Consider the following 24,790-nt stretch of genomic DNA (forward strand, 5'->3'; position numbering starts at 1 on the left):
AACTGTTTGCAACATTATATTTTAATACTTTTTATATTGTTACTGTGTAGCTGTGACTACAGGGCGGGGCTGGATTTCACAGGAACAGATATGTGTGCGGAAAAATTATTTGATGTTATGTTCGTAGAGTTTAGTCTTAAGAAAAGAGAAACGGATAATCAAATGAGAATGTGTGTAGGGTGCTTCAACTCAAAGTGTTCAGTAAAGTAGTAAATGGTTGTCGTCTGTGAAACTGTTTGTAGTATGATCTCTGTGTTTACAAAGATGGAGTAGCATTTTGTGGTGTTATGAGCATGAAACATGGTTGTTTTCTGGCCAGAGAAGATGAGGGATGGATGAAACCATCAGTGTCACTGGAACATGCTGTTATATCTGAACTATGAACCTGCAAACAAACACTTCCTCTGTTAATTTTCTGTATCTCAACAAGTGATTGATTAAAGGCCTCTGCATTTGAGTTAGAGAGATCATGTGTGTTGCCTGTTTTATTCACACTAATAGGGTTTTATTCACACTTCAGTGGGTTTAGTTCTTCTTCTTAAAGTCAGTTATTTTTACCATAACTGAACAAAAAAAACACTGTCCACTGTTGGGGCATGTTGTCACACTGCAAGCTGTCAAGACAACATGTTGTATATTCAAACAAAAAAGAAGAATGCATTTGTTTTTTAAGATTAAAAACTATACTAAACTATACTTTTTATTTGAATTAAAAAACACTAATAGAATACATAGAATGTATTATACGCTGACAAAAATGGTATAGAAACAATTTTCACTCAGAAATGTATAGAACAATTCACAATTAATTATTAAGAAACACTTTGGATTAAATGTGATTTTTAGTACTATTTTAGACTTAAAAAATATTTGCTTGTAAACCTCTAATAATATTTTTTATGAACAACTTCAAAAAATCAATGAAATAACTATCAAAACAATTTAGGGAAAAGTGAAATGTAGAAAGTAACAAACAGTAAAACAAGATTAAATCAGAAATTAGATGTGTGAAATGTACATAATTAAGTCAGATCACATTGAATTCACATGACAATTTGCTTTGATTTAAAACTGCTTTGAAACAATATGTATATGAAAAGAGCAACACAAACTTAATAAATGTGCATGAATGAACAAATGGACACCTGAAAAAGACATTGACAATGATTACAGTTGTATTATCAAAATACAAACAACTAAATAACAAACATATATATATATATATATATATATATATACATTTCTTACCTCTTAAGTGAGCATTAATTTTGCTTCAACCACAGGAATGCCTTGCTTTCCTGTTTAAAAAACAGGAACAACAGTCTTTCTAGCATGTTCTTAGAAAATAATCTGCTGCAATGCCCAGCAGTAACTCATATGAAACAATCAGACATAATAAAGGAAAAGTTCTCACCATAGAGCATTATATTTGCGTATGGCTCCTCTTATGGAAAACACAACGAGGCACAAGCCACAAGACAGAGTATAAACTGCAAAAAAATTGGTAAACATGGATTATAGCATTGTATACTCAAACAGGACTCTCATTCTCACAAAGAGTGTATTTATTAATTAAAAAAATATATAGTAAAAACAGTAATATTGTGAAATAATATTACAATTTAGAATTTTCTATTTGAATATATTTTTTTCAAATTGTATTTATTCCTGTGATCAAAGCTGATTTTTCAGCAGTCTTCAGTGTCACATGATCCTTCAGAAATCAATCTAATATGCTGATTAGAAACAACAAGGAAGAGGCACAACAATGAAACCTTGATGTCTCTGTTAGGAAGTTGTGAGGTTAACATACCATGATAAGACCTGAGATGAAGGATGGTGACTAACAAAGCCATACAATAACCACAGACAACATCTGTAGCAAAAAAAAAAAGGTATTTAATACCAAACCAGTTTTCATATTACTCAAAAAGGCAAGCTGTCTGAACACAGTGAATTACCTTTCCAGTGGTAAGGTCGACCCTTACATCTTACAGTTTGTGCTGGCAAACCTGTTAAAAATGTTAAATGCTCAACAAAACCTGTTCCATCAAATTTGTAACTGTTATATGTGGCATTTGGGAATTTTTTGATTCATTTTATATCATAAGTTTGAATAAAACAGCTTACCGAATGATGCACCAACGCATTCAAAAACTACTGTGAAGAACACAGCAAGAACTGACGGCACCACGATGGCTGGAAAACATGAAGATATTGATTAATGACTAACTCAAAGATTGATTGATTTATTGATCATGTGTATAGAGGAACTTAAAAACACTTCAAATATCCACTTCAAACTAAAGTAACTTTTTTGGAAGTGTGCTTTTCTCATGTGTAAGGCTTTATGGATACAATTTAGAAGAATGGACATAAATAATGGTTTCACTTTTGTCTCTGTTTCCCTGGGTGTCCACTAGTGGGCTAACTTCCCCTTAGGCACTTCACCATAGGCACTATAATTTCTCTAGTCTGGTCCTGTCTTCACAGTAATTGCACTCCAGTTAATTGCACCAGGTGCAGACAATCTATTGTCATTAGCCTCTGTATGAATACCTGTCTTTCCCTGTTGTTTGTATGGAGTCCTTACCCTTCGATGTTCCAGTCTTCTCGTTCCCCGAGATTCTCCATTCCTCACATTCTGAGTTCCCGTTCCGTTCCGTTTTCCTATTCCTTTCTTGTTTGTTTGTTTTTGTTTGGACTGCATTCTGGTTTTGACCCTGGCATGTTTGACAACGAATTTGGATTATCCCCAATAAACATACCAGCGATTGGATCGTTTGTCTCCCTGTGTTTCACTGGTGCACGAATCGTTACAGAAGGACTCCATCCAAAGAGATCCAGCGGTATGTCTGCTCCAATTTCCTCCCCAGCCATCAAGCGGGAGAAGAATGGCTTTGAGGGTACTCGTCTGGTAGTGTTCCGTGGAACCAGGGGAGGTCGCTCAGGAGTGAGCAATCGAGAGGAGGTCCGGCAGCCGCCATTTCCCCATTATGGACAGAGAGGGGAGAGGAGGCGCAAATCGGCTGAGCCAGCGCTGCTGTGCAAGATGGCCACCAGTCCAGTGCCGCCGCACAAGATGGCCGCCAACCCAATGCCGCTGCGCAGCATGGCCGCCAACCCAGCACCACGAGGCAAGATGGAAGCCAGCCCCACACCACATCACAATATGGCCGCCAGCTCAGCGCCACGAGGCAACATGGCCGCCAACCCAGCACCACGAGGCAAGATGGAAGCCAGCCCCACACCACAGCACAAGATGGTCACCAGCTCAGCGCCACAAGGCAAGATGGCCGCCAGCCCAGCGCCACGAGGCAAGATGGACGCCAGCACAGCGCCACAGCACAAAGTGGTCACCAGTCCAGCGCCACGGTGCAAGATGGCCGCCAGCTCAGCACCAACGCCCAAGATGGCCGCAGAGACGTTTTTGGATTATTTCTCCATGCTGTCAAAGATCCTAGAGATTCCCAAGACTGTTCACATCACGTCTGCTGAGCCAGTACCACAGTACAAGATGGCCACCAACCCAACGACACTGCACAAGATGGCCGCTAGCCCGGAGCCACGGCAGAGGATGGCAACTACAGTGGACCTTCCAGAGTCGAGTCAGGTGCCCGTTGACTTTCCAGAGTTGAGTCAGGTTCTGGTTGACCCTTCAGAGTCGAGTCAGGTGTTCATGGACCCTCCAGAGTCAGGGTTAGTTACCGTTGACCTTCCAGAGGCAGGGCTTGTTCCAGTTGACTGTCCAGAGTCGAGTCAAATTCCAGTTGACTGTCCAGAGTCGAGTCAGGCTCCTGTTGACCATCCAGAGTCGAGTCACGTTCCAGTTGATTCCCCAGAATCAAGTCAGATTCCTGTTGACCTTCCAGAGTCGAGTCACGTTCCAGTTGATTCCCCAGAATCAAGTCAGATTCCTGTTGACCTTCCAGAGTCGAGTCACGTTCCTGTTGATTCCCCACAATCAAGTCAGATTCCGGTTGACCTTCCAGAATTGAGTCAGGTACCCATTGACTTTCCAGAGTTGAGTCAGGTTCCGGTTGACCCTCCAGAGTCGAGTCAGGTGCTCATGGACCCTCCAGAGTCAGGGTAAGTCACCGTCGACCCTCCAGAGTCAGGGTTAGTCGCCGTTGACCTTCCAGAGTCAGGGTTAGTCACCATTGACTCTCCAGAGTCAGGGCTAGTTCCTGTGGACCTTCCAGAGTCGAGTCAGGTGACCGTTGCATTTTCAGAGTTGAGTCAGGTTCCGGTTGAACCTCCGGAGTCAAGTCAGGTGCTCATGGACCTTCCAGAGTCAGGGTTAGTCACCTTTGACCTTCCAGAGTCAGGGTTAGTCACCTTTGACCTTCCAGAGTCAGGACTAGTCACAGTTGACCTTTTTTGGAAGTGCTTTTCTCATGTGTAAGGCTTTATGGATACAATTTAGAAGAATGGACATAAATAATGGTTTCACTTTTGTCTCTGTTTCCCTGGGTGTCCACTAGTGGGCTAACTTCCCCTTAGGCACTTCACCATAGGCACTATAATTTCTCTAGTCTGGTCCTGTCTTCACAGTAATTGCACTCCAGTTAATTGCACCAGGAGCAGACAATCTATTGTCATTAGCCTCCTTATGAATACCTGTCTTTCCCTGTTGTTTGTATGGAGTCCTTACCCTTCAATGTTCCAGTCTTCTCGTTCCCCGAGATTCTCCATTCCTCACATTCTGAGTTCCCGTTCCGTTCCGTTTTCCTATTCCTTTCTTGTTTGTTTGTTTTTGTTTGGACTGCATTCTGGTTTTGACCCTGGCATGTCTGACAACGAATTTGGATTATCCCCAATAAACATACCAGCGATTGGATCTCTCGTCTCCCTGTGTTTCACTGGTGCACGAATCGTTACAGAAGGACTCCATCCAAAGAGATCCAGCGGTATGTCTGCTCTAATTTCCTCCCCAGCCATCAAGCGGGAGAAGAATGGCTTTGAGGGTACTCGTCTGTTAGTGTTCCGTGGAACCAGGGGAGGTCGCTCAGGAGTGAGCAATCGAGAGGAGGTCCGGCAGCGATCTCCACTGTGGCCTCCCGTTGACCCGGGGTTCGGATGGGAGCCACCATTTCCCCATTATGGACAGAGAGGGGAGAGGAGTCAAGTCAAGTCACTGGTGATCTTCAAGGACTGAGTCAAGTCACCGGTGATCTTCAAGGACTGAGTCAAGTCACCGGTGATCTTCAAGGACTGAGTCAAGTCACCGGTGATCTTCAAGGACTGAGTCAAGTCACCGGTGATCTTCATGAGCAGAGTCAAGTCAGCACCGATCTTCTGGAATCCAGTAGAAACACCATAGGATTACCAGAGTTTCGTCCTCCCGTTGGTCTGGCCGCACGGATGTGGTGGTCTTCTGCTCCGCCCTGGGGCCCTTCGGCCTCGACCACAAGGACATGGTGGTCTTCTGTTCCGCCCTGGGGGGCTTCCGCCCTGACCACACGGTTGTGGTGGTCTTCTGCTCCGCCCTTGGGGACTCCGGCCTCGACCACAAGGATGTGGTGGTCTTCTGCTCCGCCCTGGGGGGTTTCCGCCCTGACCACACGGTTGTGGTGGTCTTCTGCTCCGCCCTGGTGGGCGTCACGTGATGTCCTTTATGGACTTATGTTTTTGGTGTTTCTGTTTTCTTTTGTTTTTTTCTGTCTGTTTCCTCCTTTGGACCTGGCCCGCCATTCCCTTCCCCTGATCCTCCGCCGGTCCACCTCCCTCCTGGACTCCTTGTTTTGTGTTGCACTTCTCTTGTCTTTGTCTCCCCATTTTACCTGGTTGTCTTGTCTCTGTCTCCCCATTCTACCTGGTCCTCTTGTCTTTGTTTTACCATGTTATCTGGCCCTCCGTCCCTTCCCCTAGTCCTCCGCCGCTCCACCTCCCTCCTAGTCTCTTTTTCTGTTGGTTTCCCTTGGTTTCGGGTGGAGCATCTGGCAGCTGCTCCGCGGAGGAGGGGGTAATGTCACGCTGTCAGTCTCTGTTTCCCTGGGTGTCCACTAGTGGGCTAACTTCCCCTTAGGCACTTCACCATAGGCACTATAATTCCTCTAGTCTGGTCCTGTCTTCACAGTAATTGCACTCCAGTTAATTGCACCAGGTGCAGACAATCTATTGTCATAAGCCTCCTTATGAATACCTGTCTTTCCCTGTTGTTTGTATGGAGTCCTTACCCTTCGATGTTCCAGTCTTCTCGTTCCCCGAGATTCTCCATTCCTCACATTCTGAGTTCCCGTTCCGTTCCCTTTTCCTTTTCCTTTCTTGTTTGTTTGTTTTTGTTTGGACTGCATTCTGGTTTTGACCCTGGCATGTCTGACAACGAATTTGGATTATCCCCAATAAACATACCAGCGATTGGATCTCTCGTCTCCCTGTGTTTCACTGGTGCACGAATCGTTACAACTTTAGTCTGAAAGACCCACAACTGTTAGGATGATATAATTATATACTGGAACACTTAAAAATGATTTCTTACAGTAAAATGGCCTGTAGAGTGACAGTCCACAGCCCAGGCCACAGCAGACAGAGAAAAAATGGTAATATTTATCTGTATGAAAAGTATATAACAATGAATGAATGAATGAATGAATGGATGAATGAATGAATGAATGAATTAATAAATGAATACTGTACAACTTTCGGTTTCGATTTTTTAAATCTGATCTGGCAAACTTACAATGGTTGTAAACATCCAGAGCACCCTGAAGACAGAATTGTACAGTAACTGAACATGCAGAATTAAATTACATCTTTCTTAGTAATGAGAGAGCGCTAAATAAGAACTTACCATCGGGATGAAAGTGCACCTTGGAGATGTTAAACGCTCATTCTGCTACTTCCTCTTTTGATTCAGCCGTGTCAGCCTTCAACCTCGGCAGATAATAATGATGAGCTTGCATGAATAAAGTATATTTTCACCTTCAGATTGATTGGTAAAACCAGTTTTGTGGTTTGAATGTCCTTTAATCAAATGCTTTCTGTTCTATTCCATTCAAGTGTGGTGGTGACACAAAAGCAAACCCCAGTTTTTCAGTCAACTGAAAACACAATGATAGACAATTAAGTTTCAAGTGTTGAGCAGGGTTTTTCAGACTGGCTCCATGAGGTGTGACGGTGGACTACAGAAAAAGATCAGTTTTATAAACTATATAAATTGTGGCAACAACTAGCCTACTATTATTGCTATTACTAAAATAATAATAAAGTATTATTAAAAAGTAAATATTTTCCAGATAATATTTTAATAATGTATTTTGGTTTTAAAACAATGACAATAAAAATAAAAGCCTATTGTTTAATTTATTAAAAAACAATGTTTTCTTTAGAATATACAAAAAATATAAAAAAGTAAAATAATAATAACAATAGTAATAAATCGTATTAAATAATACTATTGCTATTATACTATTATTATTATTCTATTCTATTTAGGAAAACAATGTGTTGTCTTCTTTATATAAGAAAAAGTTAGAAAAAAACACATACTAATAATAATAATAAAACAAAGTACATGTTTTCCACATAATATTTTAAGAATTTATTTTTGATTTAAAAGGCAATAAAAAATATTTAATTTAAAATTACAATAATTATAATAATTATTAAATTTTTCACGTTTTACATTAAATTAAAATAATTATTATTTTTAACACAAAGTATAAATAGGTATTTTTACATAAACGATGTTAATATACCTATTATATATATTTTTTTTTTATAAAAAAAAAAATCAGTCCCTGATTTTAAAAACATCTACACCACACAACCTGAAATTTTACCATCAGTAGATGGAAGCATTGAGCAACATTTGAAATTGAATTTGGCATTCAATCTATGGACCATCTGTGCATCCTGTGCTGCCTTCGTGTACAGAACACAAAGCATTATGGGTCTTGTAGTCTAGCACAGCTCTAATTCAACGCATGCATATTTCAATGGAACTACATTACCCTTAAAACAGGAGAGACAAAATCACTTCGTATTCCTGCTAGATGATCTCACAGCAAACCGAGTCCCCCTCCTAATCTCCGGAATGACATCCGAACGAGAGAAAATCATGGAGTTCTACATTTAAACATGGGGAATAAGTTTGTAAAATTGAATTTGAACTTTCACATTAAGAATAGTGCCTCCAATTAACTTCAACTTCATGGTTGAGAAAGAAGAATCAACGGGCTCGGTCCGTTATCGCCTGTGTTAGAGTGTGCCGGGTGATGGCAAACATGTCCGGGGAAGAGGACGGGTGTCCCGAGGCGCAGCTGGTCTCTGAAGCCGGGCCCAACTGGCTCCGCGCGGAGAACGAGCGCCTGACGCGGGAACTGAGCGAGACGAGCCGCGAGAAGATCCAGGCGGCGGAGTACGGGCTCGCGGTGCTAGAGGAGAACCAGCAGCTCAAACAGCGCTTCGAGGAGCTGGAGAGCGATTATGAGAGCGTCAGACATGAGCTGGACCAGCTCAGAGAGGTCAGACCAAATCAGACAACAATTTTACAATTTTGCGGCTTGACTGAAATGTAACGGTGTGTTTTTGAAAAAAGGAAAAGTGTATCAGTCTGACGCTCCACCCATTGTTGCTCGTTTTCTGTACTTTCATTGTTCTTCAGCATGTACTTTGCAAAAAGTGCCAGCGATAATAAAAAGAAGAAATACGAAGAAATATCAATAAATCTGCTGATATTTCTACTATTTTGAGGTGCTCGTTATCGGTCTCTTTGTCAGCAGAAATATAGGACCGGTATACGCAAAACCTGCCTTAATGTAATAATTTATGGACAGTTAATTTTAAGTTTTTTTTTAAAGTTAAGTTTGCTTAAGTTCTTTTTGTTGTTGTTGTTGTTGTTGTTTGTTTGTTTGTTGAAATCAAATACAAAAAGCATCGAATATTATTTAATTCTGGTCTTGTTTTACAAATGACGCTTGACAGAATAAAATATTCATTTAAAATCGTCCGCAAAACATAAATTTTTGAATTGATATAGGATTGACGATACAGAGTAGATTACATCAGCTTTAAAATTACAAAGGTGGAATGCTAATTGTTAGCTATAAAGATATAAAATAGCCATTCAGTTTAAACTACCATGTAATATGACTTGTTAAACTCCACCTCAGTTTATTATTATTGTGCATGTAGGATATATGGTCTTAAATTAATGTGACTACATGGAATATTTGTACTTTTAATAGTCCATTTGTCACAATTCATTGTTGTTGTTGAAAAATAATGTTGATGCATATAATAGTTTGTTGTTTGCTGTTTTTATTGTCAAAAGTATAAAAAAACAAACATTTTTGCATTATTGGAGATGGGGAAAAAAATCAACATGTAGACATCTAGAATCAGAAATATTCTGTCAGTACCAATTATGGAAATGTCATTGACTCTTTATATAGCTGTACACAAGCCTATGCTAAGGCCCAGTTCAATAAAGTTACATTTATTGTAGAATTTAAAGTGATGGCTTCATCACAATAACCTAAGAAAAGACCACAGGATATCCTGCCTGCTATCTATGGAAAAGCCGGATATTCATTTTACAATTATAGGAGATTTATGAATATATTTAAAGTCAATAAACCCTTAATTTATTTAATATCTCATGTTGTATGTTCAGCATTCTTATATATGGACATGTGTATATATCATTTGCGTGTTGTTGATCAGAGGCTGAAGGTGAAACAATTACAAGAAGTGAGATGTGGATGTGAGAAAACAAGTGGAGTAGATGTTTCTTCCTGATAAAACATTCTGCAATAAACCTAGACTGGAATGTAGGCTGTATATGAATTGTTTTATAGACCTAAATAAACTCAAGTTGTGTTCTCAGCACCCCTGAACAACTCTCTCTCTCGCCTACAACTTCCTGTCAACACAAACATGCATCTAAGCTCAGACATTAATCCCGATTGTTAGAATTATAGTTTATTTAGAGCTCGTCTTTGTTCTGTACTTACTTCCTTCTGCTCTAATCTTTTCTGCACCACTAAATAGAGGACGCTGTCTTCGTCATGTAGTAAGAAGATCTGGGAAGAAATCAGGCTAAAAAAAGCGCCTTGGTCTTGACTCAAGTCCACTGCCTAGACTGATCTCACACTAATGGTGTCAGCAAGGGGCTTCAGCTGGAAGCAGTTAAACTCTTGTACAAATGCTTTTGTGTGTCATTTCAAGCTGCTAGACTTCTGTAGGTCAGTGCATGAAATCAGATTACTTGGCAGATTATCTTGCATGAGTCATTTTATTAATAAAAGCTATTCTCACTTATTAATGCATTATATATATATATATATATATATATATATATATATATATATATATATATATATATATATATATATATATATATATATATATATATATATATAATACACTTTCAGATTTTAGGTTACTATTTAGAAACAGTTAGAGTCTAGTCACCATTTATTTGTTTGTTTTCCTTAATTTTTTTATTTAATTTGAATATAGGTTTATTTAAATGTATGTATTTATTTAATATTTTTTATTAATAATATGTATATTATTGGTATTATTCTAATTATTAATATGTATATTATTACTAGGTTAACATAAAAAAAATCCAGGCCTGTTATTAGTTACATTTTATTTAGTTTTATTTTATTTAGTTTTATTTCATTTATTTATTTACCATTTTTATCCTCACTAATTCATTTTAATTTTGGTCCTGCAGTGTGGGAAAATAATTTTTAAAAGCTTTTTCAACACCACAGTAAAGAGGGGATTTGAAACCATGAGAGAGTGCACACACAGGACACGTTAAGATAGGTGTGATCAAGACTCAGACACGCTGGATCAGACGGGGGTGAGGTGAAAAGAGAAGACCAGTTAATCCTTTCCAAGTAGCCTACATCAGATCTGCTCTCTCACCTGTTTGAAGTCCGCCACACACACACAAACACACACACACACACACACACACACACACACACACACACACACACACACACGCACGTTAACTCATTCTCAAAACACTCTGTAAGCATAGTAAGACCCAGTCTTGGTGAGATTAGTGTCCCTTATATGAGATGACAATAAGATCTGTTTCTAGGTTAAGTCAATATGACCACAGAGAGAGATCTAAATATTTTGTGCAGTAAAAAAATATTTTTGCCTGCTTTTAGTTTAAAAAATAGTGTTTACACTACAGCTCCAATCTAGAGTTTTATATGCTGTATGCAAGTAAGCTAATTATCTTATTGACATATAAAAAGTTTATTGTTAGGAAGATGTCGTAATGTTTTTGAAATGTCTCTTTACGCTCACCAAGGCTGCAATTATTTGATAAAAAGTGCAGTGACTTTATGAAAAATTCTTAAAATTTATAATAACTGTTTTCCATTGCATATAATTTAAAATGTATTTAATTAATGTAATGCGAGGCTGAATTTGAGGGTCTTCAGTGTCACATGATGATTTGCTGCTCAAGAAACATTTCTTATTATTATATCAGTATTGAAAACAGTTGTTCTGCTTAATATTTTTGTGGAAATTGTTATACATTTTCATACAAACAGCATTTATTTGAAATATCTTTGGTAACATTATCAATGTCTTTACTTTTACTTTGGATCAAATTGATTCTGAATAAAAAGCCAAGATTGTAGGTATAGCAGGCATTTTTTCTTTGGTACTACAATAATCACTGAAAGTAATATATGAATGGAATTTTACTTTCAATATTAAATCGAAAAGACGAATGAATGAATGAATGAATGAATGAATGAATGAATGAATGGTACACGGATTGTTTATGTTGACTACTTGAAGTCAAGTTTTTTGTTTTGTTGTACAATATAAATTGTACACACACATTCAATGTTGTGTGTTTTAAACACTTAAGTTACAAATTACTTGCATTACCTTACTTGCCTCAACTTTTTTTTATCTATTTATTTACACACCTTGTATGATTCATAAATTGAAAACTACTCTCCTAGAACCCATTAGAAATGGTAAAACTTCGGATTTCCTCTCTGTAAAATTCTGTGCATATAAGAAGTCTTGTGTTTGACATCACTGAACTCTCAGTGGAAGACTTACACAGCAGTAGCATGGATATATTTAACAAGGCCTTTTCTCAGTTTTAGTTATACAGAGTAAGCTGCCAATGCATCTCTGGTTCAGTTTAAGCAGAGCAGTACTGAGAATTGTAAGTCGATTATGAGATATTCAAGGAATCAGTTTATGCTACACAGGAATGTTGTATCATCTTTCATTAAAGACCTGATCACAAAAATATTCTTTAATCAATAGTTCAGGAATAGAGAGAAACACACAGTGTTGGGAGTCTGTGTGTTGTTGCCATTGTCTCTATCTATGGAATCTCTGTTCTGGAATCAGAATAAAGATCTAAAGAAATGTCTTGGCAACCCAGAGTGACAGGTGGACAGCTGCCAGGTCTTAGCAGCAGCTGCCGTGGCAGGAGGAGGACTTAGTGCTGACACCATTTCCACGTCTCTTTTGGTCTCACACGCATTCAATGTTTGTAAATGACAAAAATTACAATTCTCCTCAGATAAATGTATGTTTACTGTTTCACAATGTAAGTGGATAAATAAACCATTGAGAATGTGAATGTGTTTATTTTCTGAAAGTCCAGAGGGAAGAAACATCCTGATGTATGTTGCATTGTTAGGCCTTGCATCTGTGTGTTTGGTCCATCATACATCAGTGGTCCCTGCATGCCTTTCTGCTAACCACCAGCACTAACGGAGCTGTTAACATTTACGGCTTGTACTGCCATGATTGCGCATGTGTGTGGTCACTGTGGTCAGGCTGTAGCATGCCAATGACATCATTCAGACTGGCACACAACCTTAGTGGGAAAAAAAAAAGATATTGAGCGTTTGATAAGAAGAGCTTTTGGACAGAATTCAATTAGGGTTTTCTGTAGCCAGTTACATCATCAGTTTGCAGGAAATGCATCTTTGAGCTTTACAAAGTGTCCCACATACAAACTAAACTTCAGTGTCTAGTATAGGCCCAGACAGAATTGACAGACTTCTACAGTCTAGTATAGCCATAGTGCTAGAACTTGATAACTTCATACAATATTCTAACCTCTCTAATCATGTTCTTACAGGCATACGGCCAGGTTCACTCCACACATAGGAAGGTGGCTGCAGATGGGGAAAGCAGGGAAGAGTCCCTCATCCTTGAGTCGGCATCTAAAGAGGCGTACTATGAGCAGAGAGTGCAGGAACTGCAGGCTGACCTGCGACAAACAAAAAACACCCTCACCAGCACCCAGGCGGAGAACGAACGTCTGGCCACCCTTGCACTAGAGCTGAGAGAGGTTTGCGGGTTGAGTTTACTAAACATATTTATGAACTTTGTCCACATGAAAATATACTCCACAGCAAACAAACCCAGTGAGTTATGACCATAGTAATGCAACTTCTATGTTCCATATAGATCTTAGTCTTTTGTCAACTAAATTTGTTGTGTCTTTAAGAATAATGAGATTGTGGAGCTCCAGCGCAGTCGCCTGCGTGACGATATTAGAGAGTACAAGATCCGTGAGTCTCGTCTGCTGCAAGACTACACTGAACTGGAAGAGGAGAACATCAGCCTTCAGAAACAAGTTTCCACCCTTAAACAGGGTCAGGTTAGTAGCACTGACCATTGATCACATCGAATGTGAGTGTGGAAAAGTAGACAAAGTTCCAGTCCCAGCACCATCACCGTGGAGGCACTTTGGATGAAAGTGTTTTCTTAACGATGACTACTACTTTCACATAGTGGGATTTATACAAGTCTGCTGTTACCATACTGTTTGTCTTTGGTTTGTTTCTCATACATCTCTGTTCTCTCCCAAAGGTGGAGTTTGAGGGACTAAAGCATGAGAATCGACGCTTGGAAGAGGAAGTGCAGTACATCAACAGCCAGCTAGAGGATGCCATTCGGTTACGTGAAATAGCTGAGCGTCAGCTAACAGAGGCTTTAGAAACCGTAAAGACTGAACGGGAGCAGAAAGCAGCTCTTCGAAAAGAATTGACACATCACATGACCCTGGGAGACTCCCTTCTTGCCAGCTCATTGGATGGGCTCAAACTGAGTACAGACGAACCAAATAACGATGAGGCCATTTTGGCATTTGAAAACGGATTAGCTAAAGTCAGTGAGGTTAACGACGAAGATAACCGATTGTCTTCTCCCAAAAGAGATGGAAACATCCGTCCCACACCAAGTCTGGTGGATGACTTGTTAACAGAGCTGAACATCTCTGAAATCCAGAAACTTAAACAACAGCTCTTACAGGTATGACTGTTCTTCACATTGAATTGGCATTCCACTTTTCGGTTAACCTTGTTGACTCAGTCACCTTGTTCCGAACAACTTTAAATGTAGAATTTGTCCCCTCCATTTCATCTTGCAGGTGGAACGAGAGAAGGTGGCTCTACTCACCACTTTACAGGACTCTCAGAAGCAGTTAGAGCATGCTCGAGGAGCATTAGCTGAACAGCAGGAAGCTATGACGAGACTTAGTGACGATTTGGGTGTAATGAGGAGATTGCAGGCAGGCAAGGAGCGGCAGTCAGCCCTGGACAGTGAGCGAGAGCGGGACAGTCGAGAGGACAATGATGTGGACTATTATGAGCTGGATATCAATGGGCCAGAGATACTTCGCTGCAAGTATGAAGTGGCCATAGCAGAGGCAGGTGAACTGAGGGAGGAGCTTAAGGCACTAAAATCGGAGCATGATGAGGTGAGTGGGACTGAGAAAAGTTGAGTTTTGTTCAATATTATTTTTTTATTTACGGGGTGATGATTTCGTGTCAACGTGATTATGCATGATTCTTCTAGATGAAGGCAGAGCATGAGGAGGTACGGGCACGACTGGAGGGACACGTGCGTGACCTCAGTGTTCAAGTGTCTCATTTGGAGAGCAGCAGCCGTGCAGACCGTGATCAAGTCACTCGGTTGGAAAAGGAGCTGAAGGAAGTGAGTGCAGTTGCCGGCGAGACAGAAGGAAGTCTTAGTGTTGCCCAGGATGAGCTTGTCGCCTTCAGTGAAGAGCTTGCAAACCTCTACCACCATGTCTGCATGTGCAACAACGAAACCCCGAATCGTGTCATGCTCGATTTCTACAAAGAGGGTAAAGGAAACAAGACCGAAGGTAAAGATCTTCAGTCTACTTTGACGCAAACCAGTGACAGCACAACTGAGACGCCAAGGTCTAACTCCACCGCTGCTGACAGCTTGACTTCTGTGACACCAGTCAGAGAAGATCCAGGTCCTGAACCAATGGACATCTACAACCTAGTAGCTATAATTCGGGATCAGATACGCCACTTGCAGAAGGCGGTCGACCGTACCACAGAACTGTCCAGGCAAAGAGTTGCTTCTCTAGAGTTGGCCGCAGTGGCAGATAAAGACCAAGCTGCTTGCATGGAGGAGATTTTAAAGCTCAAGTCCCTGCTGAGCACTAAACGAGAACAGATTGCCACGCTGAGGACTGTGCTCAAGGCCAATAAACAGGTGAGAATAAAAAAAGATTAGCTTGGCAAGGGTGTATATGATGCCAGAATATTGATATTCTTGTAGACCATCCAAACATACTGCTAGTTTTTCAAGAGCATTTTCTGAACTGTGGTGTGGTTCTGTCCTCTCTCAGACAGCAGAGGTTGCCCTGGCAAACCTAAAGAGCAAATATGAGAATGAAAAGGCCATGGTCACCGAAACCATGATGAAGTTGAGGAACGAGCTGAAGGCTCTTAAAGAAGACGCCGCTACATTCTCCTCTCTCAGGGCAATGTTTGCCACCAGGTAGTGCGGGAACACTACTGAAAGTTGTTTCTCTTCCAGCTTTCTTTGTCTGGCTCATCCCAACCAAATAACCAGAAACAGTAGGGTTGCTTAATCCAGGAACTAAATCTCTCCTGTTCTATCCCTCTTTCTCCTTTTATTCATTAGATGTGATGAATACGTAACACAATTGGACGACATGCAGAGGCAGCTGGCTGCAGCAGAAGATGAAAAGAAGACTCTGAACTCTCTCCTGCGTATGGCCATCCAGCAGAAACTGGCCCTTACACAGCGATTGGAGGATCTGGAGTTTGACCATGAGCAATCCCGAAGAGGATCTGGTGCTGGGCCAGGCAGCCGTGGGAAGGCTTCATCTGGCCGTGGCAGGGGACCCTTATCGTTTTCCAGCCCCCATGTAAGTCCTAGACTTCCATGCAAGAACCGACCACAACCACACGGCCTCATTGGAAGTCCTGCGGTTTTCTGCAGTGAGAAGTATAAAATTCTGTGTGACACTGGATCCGATTAACACCTGTGTGTTACTGTTACTCATCAGCGTCCTCATGCTAACTAACATTCATTTTACTGTATGTGTACTTGGGATAAAACAATGCTAGCATGTCACTGTTTGTGCTAACAGTTCTGATGGCTTCTCCTGTAAATCTTCCTGGAGATACTGGCAATACCATACTATCTATACTGTAAAAAAAAAAATCTGTAATATAAACGTAAAAAAACGACAGCTCTGGTTGCTGGAATGTACCGTAAAAAATACGGAGTATTTTAAATATTTTACGGTTTTAAATTTACAGTTAAATACCGTAATTTCATTAACTGATATAATGTTAATATACCAATCTACTGAAGTACTGAAATCTGTTTTGTACCTTTGAAATACACTGATAACCACCAAATGCACGTGGTGATGAAAAAAGGTAATGCAGGGAGTTCTGGGAATGTCAATTTACGGTTATTCACTGTAAATTATCACTACAATTATTCACTTCCAAAAACGTTATACTACTGTAAAATTACATGTAATGTCCAATACAGTTTTTTTTTTACCATATATAGTAGGGGAATTTATCAATAATCATTTAACAGGTTTTTACTGTAGCATTTTTACAGTCTTTTACCATTAAATTCACGGTCATTTTTTACAGTGCTAAAGTTATCACAGTCACTACAAGTAAAATAAATTACTACAAGATTTTTTTGTAATATACTAACTCCAATATTTGGATACCAAATTGAGTCTCTTTTGTGACTTATTATTGAGGAAGACCTGTACTCTTGACATTTGTACTCATTTTTGAAAGAAAGCAGGTTGTACGTGCATGCAATTTTCTGGTATACATTGATTGCATGACCTACCACATTAGACAAATTGTTTAGTATATAACCAGAGCACACTGTACAAACAGATATATTATATTCAGTTGCAACTAAACTCACTGAAACCTAGATATCTATAAACAAGTATTGAGGAAACAATACTTGCAAAATGGCTAAACATGGTCAAATAAATTTGTGTAAATTTGTCTTTTCTCTCTGAACATCTGAGCCCAATTTTTCTACTTTAACCCAACCAGCAATGAATGTCATTGAGTTAAACCCAGTTTCACAAAGCTAGTCTGTTAATCTCTGTGTCCGTGCAAATAAATCTGTGTAATCCCAAAAGAGACGCACCTTACTGAGCCTGCTGGGAGCTTTGCAATCCAGGTTGCAACCCTAAAGAACATAATTGATGCTACAGATAAAAATATGACTAAATTAAGAGTTGTCGTAGAAAATGTTTAGAATGATAGTTTTTTTGCACACTTAGTCATCCATGTCTTTGTTGGTTTTGTTCTTACTATTTCATCTAGCTTTTCAACCAGCATAACACATTGTCCATGTTGTCTTTACAGTGTGTCTCTGAACCACTGTAGTGTGCATGATCTGTTGCTCTCACTTTTAACCATTTATATTAGTTGGCATGTTGTCTGTTGCATGTGAGTCTTCTGCTTCCTGCAGTCCATTGCATCTGGAAAAATGAGACTTCCATGTTTTGCTGTGTACTAATGAGTCTAACCTGTCTCAATGTTGACGGTAACTTTCACTTTGTCCAGTGTGATCAGCTTGACTTAAGATATATTAATTATTCACAATACATTTGGATCAGTTGTGATGTAATAATTCTCATGATCATTTTGTTTCTCAATTTTGCAGTAATTTTATTAGCGCTGGAGATTATCCGCAAATGGTCATTTCCCTCTTCCTTCGCTCATCACATACAGTACGTCCAGAATACACATGCCTGCTCCAATTATGGAAACAAGAAATTTGTCCCTGGATGTGGCTGCAAGAAAACACACAGGCTCACATGTAAAGCCAACTGACCTATGTTATCATGATTCTGACTGTTTTTTTCTGCTTCATTTTTGTTTAATGTGCACTTTTAGTGCATTAGTTATGTAAGAGATGCACATTTCAGTATACTTGGCACATTTTTTGTGTTTGTGAATTTTACGTATTTAACTGAAAAACAAAAATAATATAAGAACTGTGGTGTGTTTATAGTATTTTATGCTTAACTGTCAGGTTTTAAGCATATTCCAGGGAGAACGATTATGTTAATAAGGCCTATATTTGTTTCTTGTTTCTTGTGTAACTCAGTTTGAGGAACAATAAGTTTGACTTGCTCCTGAAAAGTTTGGAGTCAATTTCCATAGTGGGTCAAGCATATGTTAAATTCAAGACATAAAAAAATATAAATTCCAAATTGGAATACTTTCTACTTTTTTTGCCAAATACTGCATTAAGGTCAGCATTTTGTATTTTTACATTGCAATACATACTTGTTTTAAACATCGATTATCTGTTTTGTATAACCCTCTCATAAGACCTTCTGTGCCTTTTATGCAACTATTTGTTTTTGGTTTCATAAATAAATCTAAGAGCCATAGTCTTCAGTATTTCTGTCAGTCTCGCTATAGATCTAGCTCACTTGGCCCACATCTAATTTGGACAATTAAACACTCCTTGTGAATGTCAACTCAGATTGCTGGTTTAGGAGATTTTAAATGTTATTAAGAATAAGGTGTGTTCAAATCATACATTCCTTTGAGGAAGTAATGATTTCTGATGGCAGTCATCATGGCTGTCTGTTGATGTTGTTGGTCATTATTGTTCTATGCTAACCTTGCTAATAATTGAGTTATTTGTTTGTATTTCAGCAAGCAGAAAACTTTGCCTCAGAACATTTGTGCCATTTCAAATTTAAGATGTTTTAAAATAACTTTTCCTTTTCTTTTGACTAAAAAAGTGCAATTTTGTGCTGTTTCTGGAGTGTATGCAATAGTTTTCTATTTGCTGAAACCGCTTCATCAGCCATGTCATAGCTTTATATGACATTGACTTTATTTTTACACATTTTTATAGAATGACCTCACGTATTTGTTATTATTTATTAATAACCTTGGCTATCGTTTCAGTATTAATGACTAGGTTTGTATGCATTATTACCGGCACATTCTTTGCATTTCTACTTGAAATCTGACAGGTACAATGTATGCTATACTGCCTCGCCTGTTTTTTTTTTTTTTTTATCATTATAATTATTATGGTTTTACAGTGCTGATGTAAATGTTCTGCTTTTTTCTAATCCTTTGTGCTCTGTAGTTTATCATGAGGAACACATTATAGGCCCTTGTCTGTCTTAACATTTCTCATTGACAAAAAAAAAAGAAGCAAAAAAAATTAATAAATAAACTAATATAAAATATCACTGTTTGCTTCAGGTCCTCAAATTTTGTCAGACATACTTCCAAGAGTCCAATAGTGCTGGGATGTTTCACTGTTGGCATCATTTCATTTGACTATATTCATGAAGTTACAGATTATATGAGCAGTGAAAGCAGAGTTGGGAAAGAATTAGAAAAGAACAGGCTGAGTGCTTTTCCATATACTTAAATTATTATAATTTTTTTGAATGATTAAAAATTATGTAATATCAATAAACTAAAGCAACATCACACAATTCTTCAAATTAGGGTTGTAATATTAAGAAAATAATATATCCTGCGCAATATTTAAATTTATTAGGAAATATAGCCGAGAGTAAAAGCAATTATTCTTGGGGTAAGGTTTATTTATTTATTTATTTTCGAAAGTCTTATTATATTTTGGTCTACCAAAAAAAAAAGAAGAAAAATTCCCATATTTCCCGTTATCTATGAATTGAGTTGGTGACACTAGTAGGACAATACTTACGTATTTATTTATATACAGGGTAAAAAAAAAATTATAATATATGGGTTGTTACTAAAGAAAGGAATCTGCCTTTAAAACGTCTATTATAGGCTATGGTCGAACGTGTCTATAAACATTAATATTATTGATATAATATAAATTATTTTGATTTATTCAAATCGTTTTAGATAATATTGTCATATTCAGTAAGTGTTTAATCTCTGATACTAAGGGAACTGAATCTAGACTTTACACTTAAACTGCATTTGCGTGAACTTCCGCTCGAGACTTTTCCCTCATTTTGATCGGAACTTCCGGTAATACTCACCATGTTCTCCGCCCCTCCCTCCACATTCAATGTAATGGGCGTTTCCAAACAAAAGACAACAGGGCACTTCAAAATGGGAGGTCAGTCAAACTTATATTTGTTACTGCTGATAAGAAGTATAAATATGAACTATAAACAGATAGTTTTAACTTCATAAAGTGTGCTTCACAGGATCCTTATACACTTTGCTCACAAACTTGAGCTGCTTCGACAAGTTTTGCTTCGACAGTTGTCGTTGTGCTCCAATACGGTGCATTAAAGTATATCCAGCTTAATATGTTACATTTCAGACGCTCTATAATCCGTTCATATAATATTTTCCAAATTATAAGGCGTTTTGTGGGCTAAAATACATTCAATGTACCTCAAAAGTATGTTTGACAGTCTTGCGTCCCCAGTGTCTCTGCCCAATGCGACATGTATGAAGTGGCTCCATCTTCTGGTTGAAATGTGCACAGTATTTATGAACTTGTTTGTTACTAGACGGGATTATTGAAAGGACTGGTTTATCCAGAAAATTAAAATTTCATCATTTGCTCACTCTCATGTTGTTCTAAACCTGTATGGCTTTATTTCTGTGTGAATGACAGAGAGCTTCCATGAACAGCTGCAAATAGACAGCCGGTTCCTGAAATCGGACCGACGTCTAGATACAGAACTGGTGGATAAACTCATCCTGCAGCTCAACAGAATCTACCCACAGATCCTGACTGACAAGGAGGCCTCTAAGGTAAACGCTCCACCCTTAGTATCTGCAGTGCTGCAGCCGTGACGGCAGAAACATCCGACTAATTCACCGCAGGTCACACCAAGATGTTCCTATGGGGTTTTATAATGGGGTTTCTGCGTAAAACAAGCTCTGTGGTAAACACAAATTTACTTTACTTTGACTTATTGAAGCAACCCATGGTGAATTAGTCTTCAAGGGGGGATTTGATATCATATCTCCAGCGCTTGATACAGATAAACAGTCCAATCGTCAAAAGTTGAATGTTATTTCTCTTTCCAATAATGATTTTCCCAAACAATAGTTTAGGGATTTGGATGTGCCCACCTGTATCAGGTTGGCGGAGCTGCTGAATCATCTGCAGGAGAAAGGAGAGGAGGCATGTCGAGAGTTTTACCGTGCACTGCACCTCCACGTGGAGGACGTTTATTTCAGTTTACCCACACGCCTCCGACTCAGAGGTTGGCAGAGTCATCATTTTCCACCTATAACCACTCAAAAACAACATTCTTCTGAGGATGATCATTTAGTTTTGCCATGCAGCATATCATTTCTGACTCGTAGTAGTGATAGAAATGTATTTTAGGGAAAAGTTCACCTAAAAAAATAAAGATTCAGTGAAAATGTACTCACCCTCGACCATCAAAGATGTAGATGAGTTTGATTTTATCAGAACAGATTTGAATCAATTGCATTAAATTGGCTTTTTTTTTTTTTTTTTATACTTAAAACCATTTACTTTGGCTAAAATATAGCAATATAGATATAGTATTGCTATCTCCAGTGAAAAAATAGTCTCATCTGAGTCGGGAGAGAAATATGCAGATTAAGCACCATTTACAAGTAAAAAATGTTGTAGACTAATATGTTACGTTAACATTTGGATACATTATTATTTGGCCAGAAGCGACACCTTAAAGTTAAAAATGGTGATTTAAATAAAAAATGAATTTCACTTCATAAGATGATAATTCATTCACTGTAGAGGATCTTTTGATGAGCAAGTGTTGAAATGTAACATTTCTCCAAATGTGTTCCCATGAAAAAACAAACTCATCTACATCTTGGATGGCCTGAGGGCTAATACGTTTTCAGCTGGGTGAACAGCTCCTTTCAGCTTGTTATTAAGCTTGACTTTGAAGTGTTTTTGGTTTGACCACCAAGTTTTATTTGTTTTTGTAGAGTCTGGGGAACCAGTTGTCCCAATCACGAGTCCCAAGGACAGATATGTAATGAATGACCATAGTAAGTATACCTTTTGAGTTATTTTGCACTAGTAAATGTACACAATTGACATGCTAGGGTATATTTGTAGCAATAGCCAACAATACATTGTATGGGGCAAAATTGTCCATTTTTCTTTTATGCCAAAAATCATTAGGATATTAAGTAAATATCATGTTCCGCAAAGATATTTAGCAAATTTCCTACCATAAATATATCAAAACTTAATTTCTGATTAGTAATATGCATTGCTAAGGACTTCATTTTGACAAATTTAAAGTCGATTTTCTCAATATTTAGATGTTTGTTTTTTTTTTGCAACCTCAGATTCCAGATTTTCGGATAGTTGCATCTCGGCCAAATATTGTCCTAATAAACCATACATCAGTGGAAAACTTATATATTCAGTTTTCAGATTATGTATGAATCTCAATTTAAAAAAAAATTACCCTTATGACTGGTTTTGTGGTCCAGGGTTTAATTTATATATATGGTTTTGTTTTGTCACTGCGCAGGTCCGTTCTTCTTCCTGAGTTGTTTCAGTGTGGCTGTAGGAGCAGCTCTGCTGTATTACTATGGTGGTAAGCACACAAACTTGTTAATATCTTAATACCCACATCAAAAATATGCATTTCCCAGACTATAAGCACTCAAAATGTTTTTTCTGCAGAGTCCAAGCAGGTGTCAGGCTCCAGCAGCGCTCTGGGTCTGGCTGCGATGGGTCTCAGTAGAAAAGTGCGGGACGTTCTCATCTGGTACACAGAAGATGGGAAGTAATGGCTTTTTTGCTGCCTTAAAAAATTATTTAGACACAGCAATTGATTCTGAAATACTCCATTATCCTTGTCAAAAATATCAAAAAATATTTTAATTCCGCTTTTAAAAAATATGTACATACTATGTATATAGAGAAATTCATGTTAGAATTCAGAAATTGAATGACAGAATTCCAAAGATAAAATCCTTATAAATCTGGAATCTCTTGTAACAATTTAAAATATAACACTTTATTTATATAACTGCTAATATCTTTGATCAAACATAACAGCCATTGAAATAATAGCCATTTATATGCAATGCCAAGGGCAGGAACTCATTACTTTTAAGAAAAGTTGGATAGGAACCAAACTTCCTACTTGCACTAAAGTATTTAACAGAGCTGCTCTGTTAATGTTGCTGCAACCCTCATTTTATTTGTGCATTTCATTGTACTTTAAAAATAGACATCAAACTCATTTATATATTATTTATAGTCAGTATCTTCCAGTTCTCACAGACTTGGGATTTGCCAAGAGATTATAGAAGTAAAACATGGACACTGAGGTTTATAATTCACTACGCCATTTAGCACATGCAAAACCTGGTAAACCTGACAAATCAAATAGATCAAGGCATCGGAATATTTTGAAACAAAAGACTACAGGTAAACTTAAAGTCCGGTACCTTGGAGTATTAGGAGTTTGTTACTTTATAATACCTTCTTTGTAGGCTAAGATTTCAACAAATATGTTTATATTGTTTGCTTACTTTTATACTAGCATGTTTGTACTGGTTTGTGTACTAATAATTTATCTTGTCAGTTTACTCGTGTGGCCTTGATTCTGCAGTGCAATTGAAAGTGTTTTGTAAAACTTTAGGCCTGGAAACTTGCAGTTGATTTTGCTAATTTGGCACATTCACAGTAGTTAACTGAGAAACTATATATTTTTTGTCAGGGGTTAAAAAATTATTTGGCTTAATAAACTGTGGAACTGTTGCAAATGTACTTGGAGATTAATTTGGTTTCCATGTGTTGATATACCGAAACAAACACTTGACGAGTTGCAAAAAAAAAAAAAAAAAAGATTGCTGAAAAATAGTTTTATTGATGTCAGAATTTCAGCAGCTTTAAGACTGAAGAAGACCAGTGTTCAATACTGAACGTAACGACAACTCTATGTCGGTCTACTATTTATCAGTGCACTGATATAATGACAATGCAATTGTTATCTTTTATGACTCAATACTGCGGTCTAAAAGTGAAAAACAGAAGGAAATCTTTGGCCATTTATACAAACAATATTGATATAAAATGTACAAAAAGTCCAAGAAACATATAAACATATGGATAGTACATCACAACAAACATCAAAACACTAAACAACATTACCATTTAAAATAACAAATATTTCAACGAAAAAGGAATTATGCTTGCCTAGTCAGTAGATGGCGCTCTTATACAAATTCTTTAAAAAAAATCTATTTCTGACGTTAGCGGGTTAATACAAGAAAAATGTGCTGTATTTATCATCTTTAATCTTCACTTACAGAGTTTTGCAAGAAAAAAACATTTTTGCTAAAGTGCAAAAGCAAAAGCTCCTCACTGCAATTTACTAGACTTTGATTTTGTAAGCAATTTATCCTTCATGCATCAAATATGACCTGCAAGTAAAAACAAATACAAACGTGCTGTGTGCAAGGGATGCTTTGTGTTGAACAACACATACAGTAAAATAAGCCCATTTTCCCCA

The 24,790-nt window shown here is 38.1% G+C and overlaps 2 protein-coding genes across 4 annotated transcripts; both read left to right on the forward strand.

Moving 5' to 3' along the window:
- Positions 1-8,006: 8,006 nt before the first annotated feature.
- bicd2 (bicaudal D homolog 2 (Drosophila)) lies at positions 8,007-19,537 on the forward strand. Of its 2 annotated transcripts, XM_059538404.1 has the most exons (9): positions 8,008-8,468; positions 13,103-13,315; positions 13,475-13,627; positions 13,840-14,280; positions 14,399-14,728; positions 14,827-15,501; positions 15,638-15,789; positions 15,937-16,183; positions 17,980-19,537. In XM_059538404.1, the coding sequence occupies exons 1-9, from the start codon at positions 8,220-8,222 to the stop codon at positions 17,980-17,982; spliced, it is 2,463 nt and encodes an 820-aa protein (XP_059394387.1). In that variant the 5' UTR covers positions 8,008-8,219; the 3' UTR covers positions 17,983-19,537. The 2 variants fall into 2 exon arrangements, with proteins under 2 accessions (XP_059394385.1, XP_059394387.1); XM_059538402.1 differs by lacking the exon at positions 17,980-19,537 and having other exon boundaries at positions 8,007-8,468; positions 15,937-16,392.
- A 752-nt stretch (positions 19,538-20,289) lies between these two features.
- On the forward strand, positions 20,290-24,045 carry card19 (caspase recruitment domain family, member 19). Of its 2 annotated transcripts, XM_059537802.1 has the most exons (6): positions 20,290-20,409; positions 20,920-21,059; positions 21,361-21,517; positions 22,239-22,301; positions 22,796-22,861; positions 22,951-24,045. In XM_059537802.1, exons 1-6 carry the CDS (start codon positions 20,331-20,333, stop codon positions 23,055-23,057), a joined length of 612 nt encoding a protein of 203 aa, XP_059393785.1. In that variant the 5' UTR covers positions 20,290-20,330; the 3' UTR covers positions 23,058-24,045. The 2 variants fall into 2 exon arrangements, with proteins under 2 accessions (XP_059393785.1, XP_059393786.1); XM_059537803.1 differs by lacking the exon at positions 20,290-20,409 and having other exon boundaries at positions 20,913-21,059.
- Positions 24,046-24,790: the final 745 nt, after the last annotated feature.

This window comes from Carassius carassius, chromosome 44, assembly GCF_963082965.1.
Source record: "Carassius carassius chromosome 44, fCarCar2.1, whole genome shotgun sequence".
Classification (NCBI taxonomy): domain Eukaryota; kingdom Metazoa; phylum Chordata; class Actinopteri; order Cypriniformes; family Cyprinidae; genus Carassius; species Carassius carassius.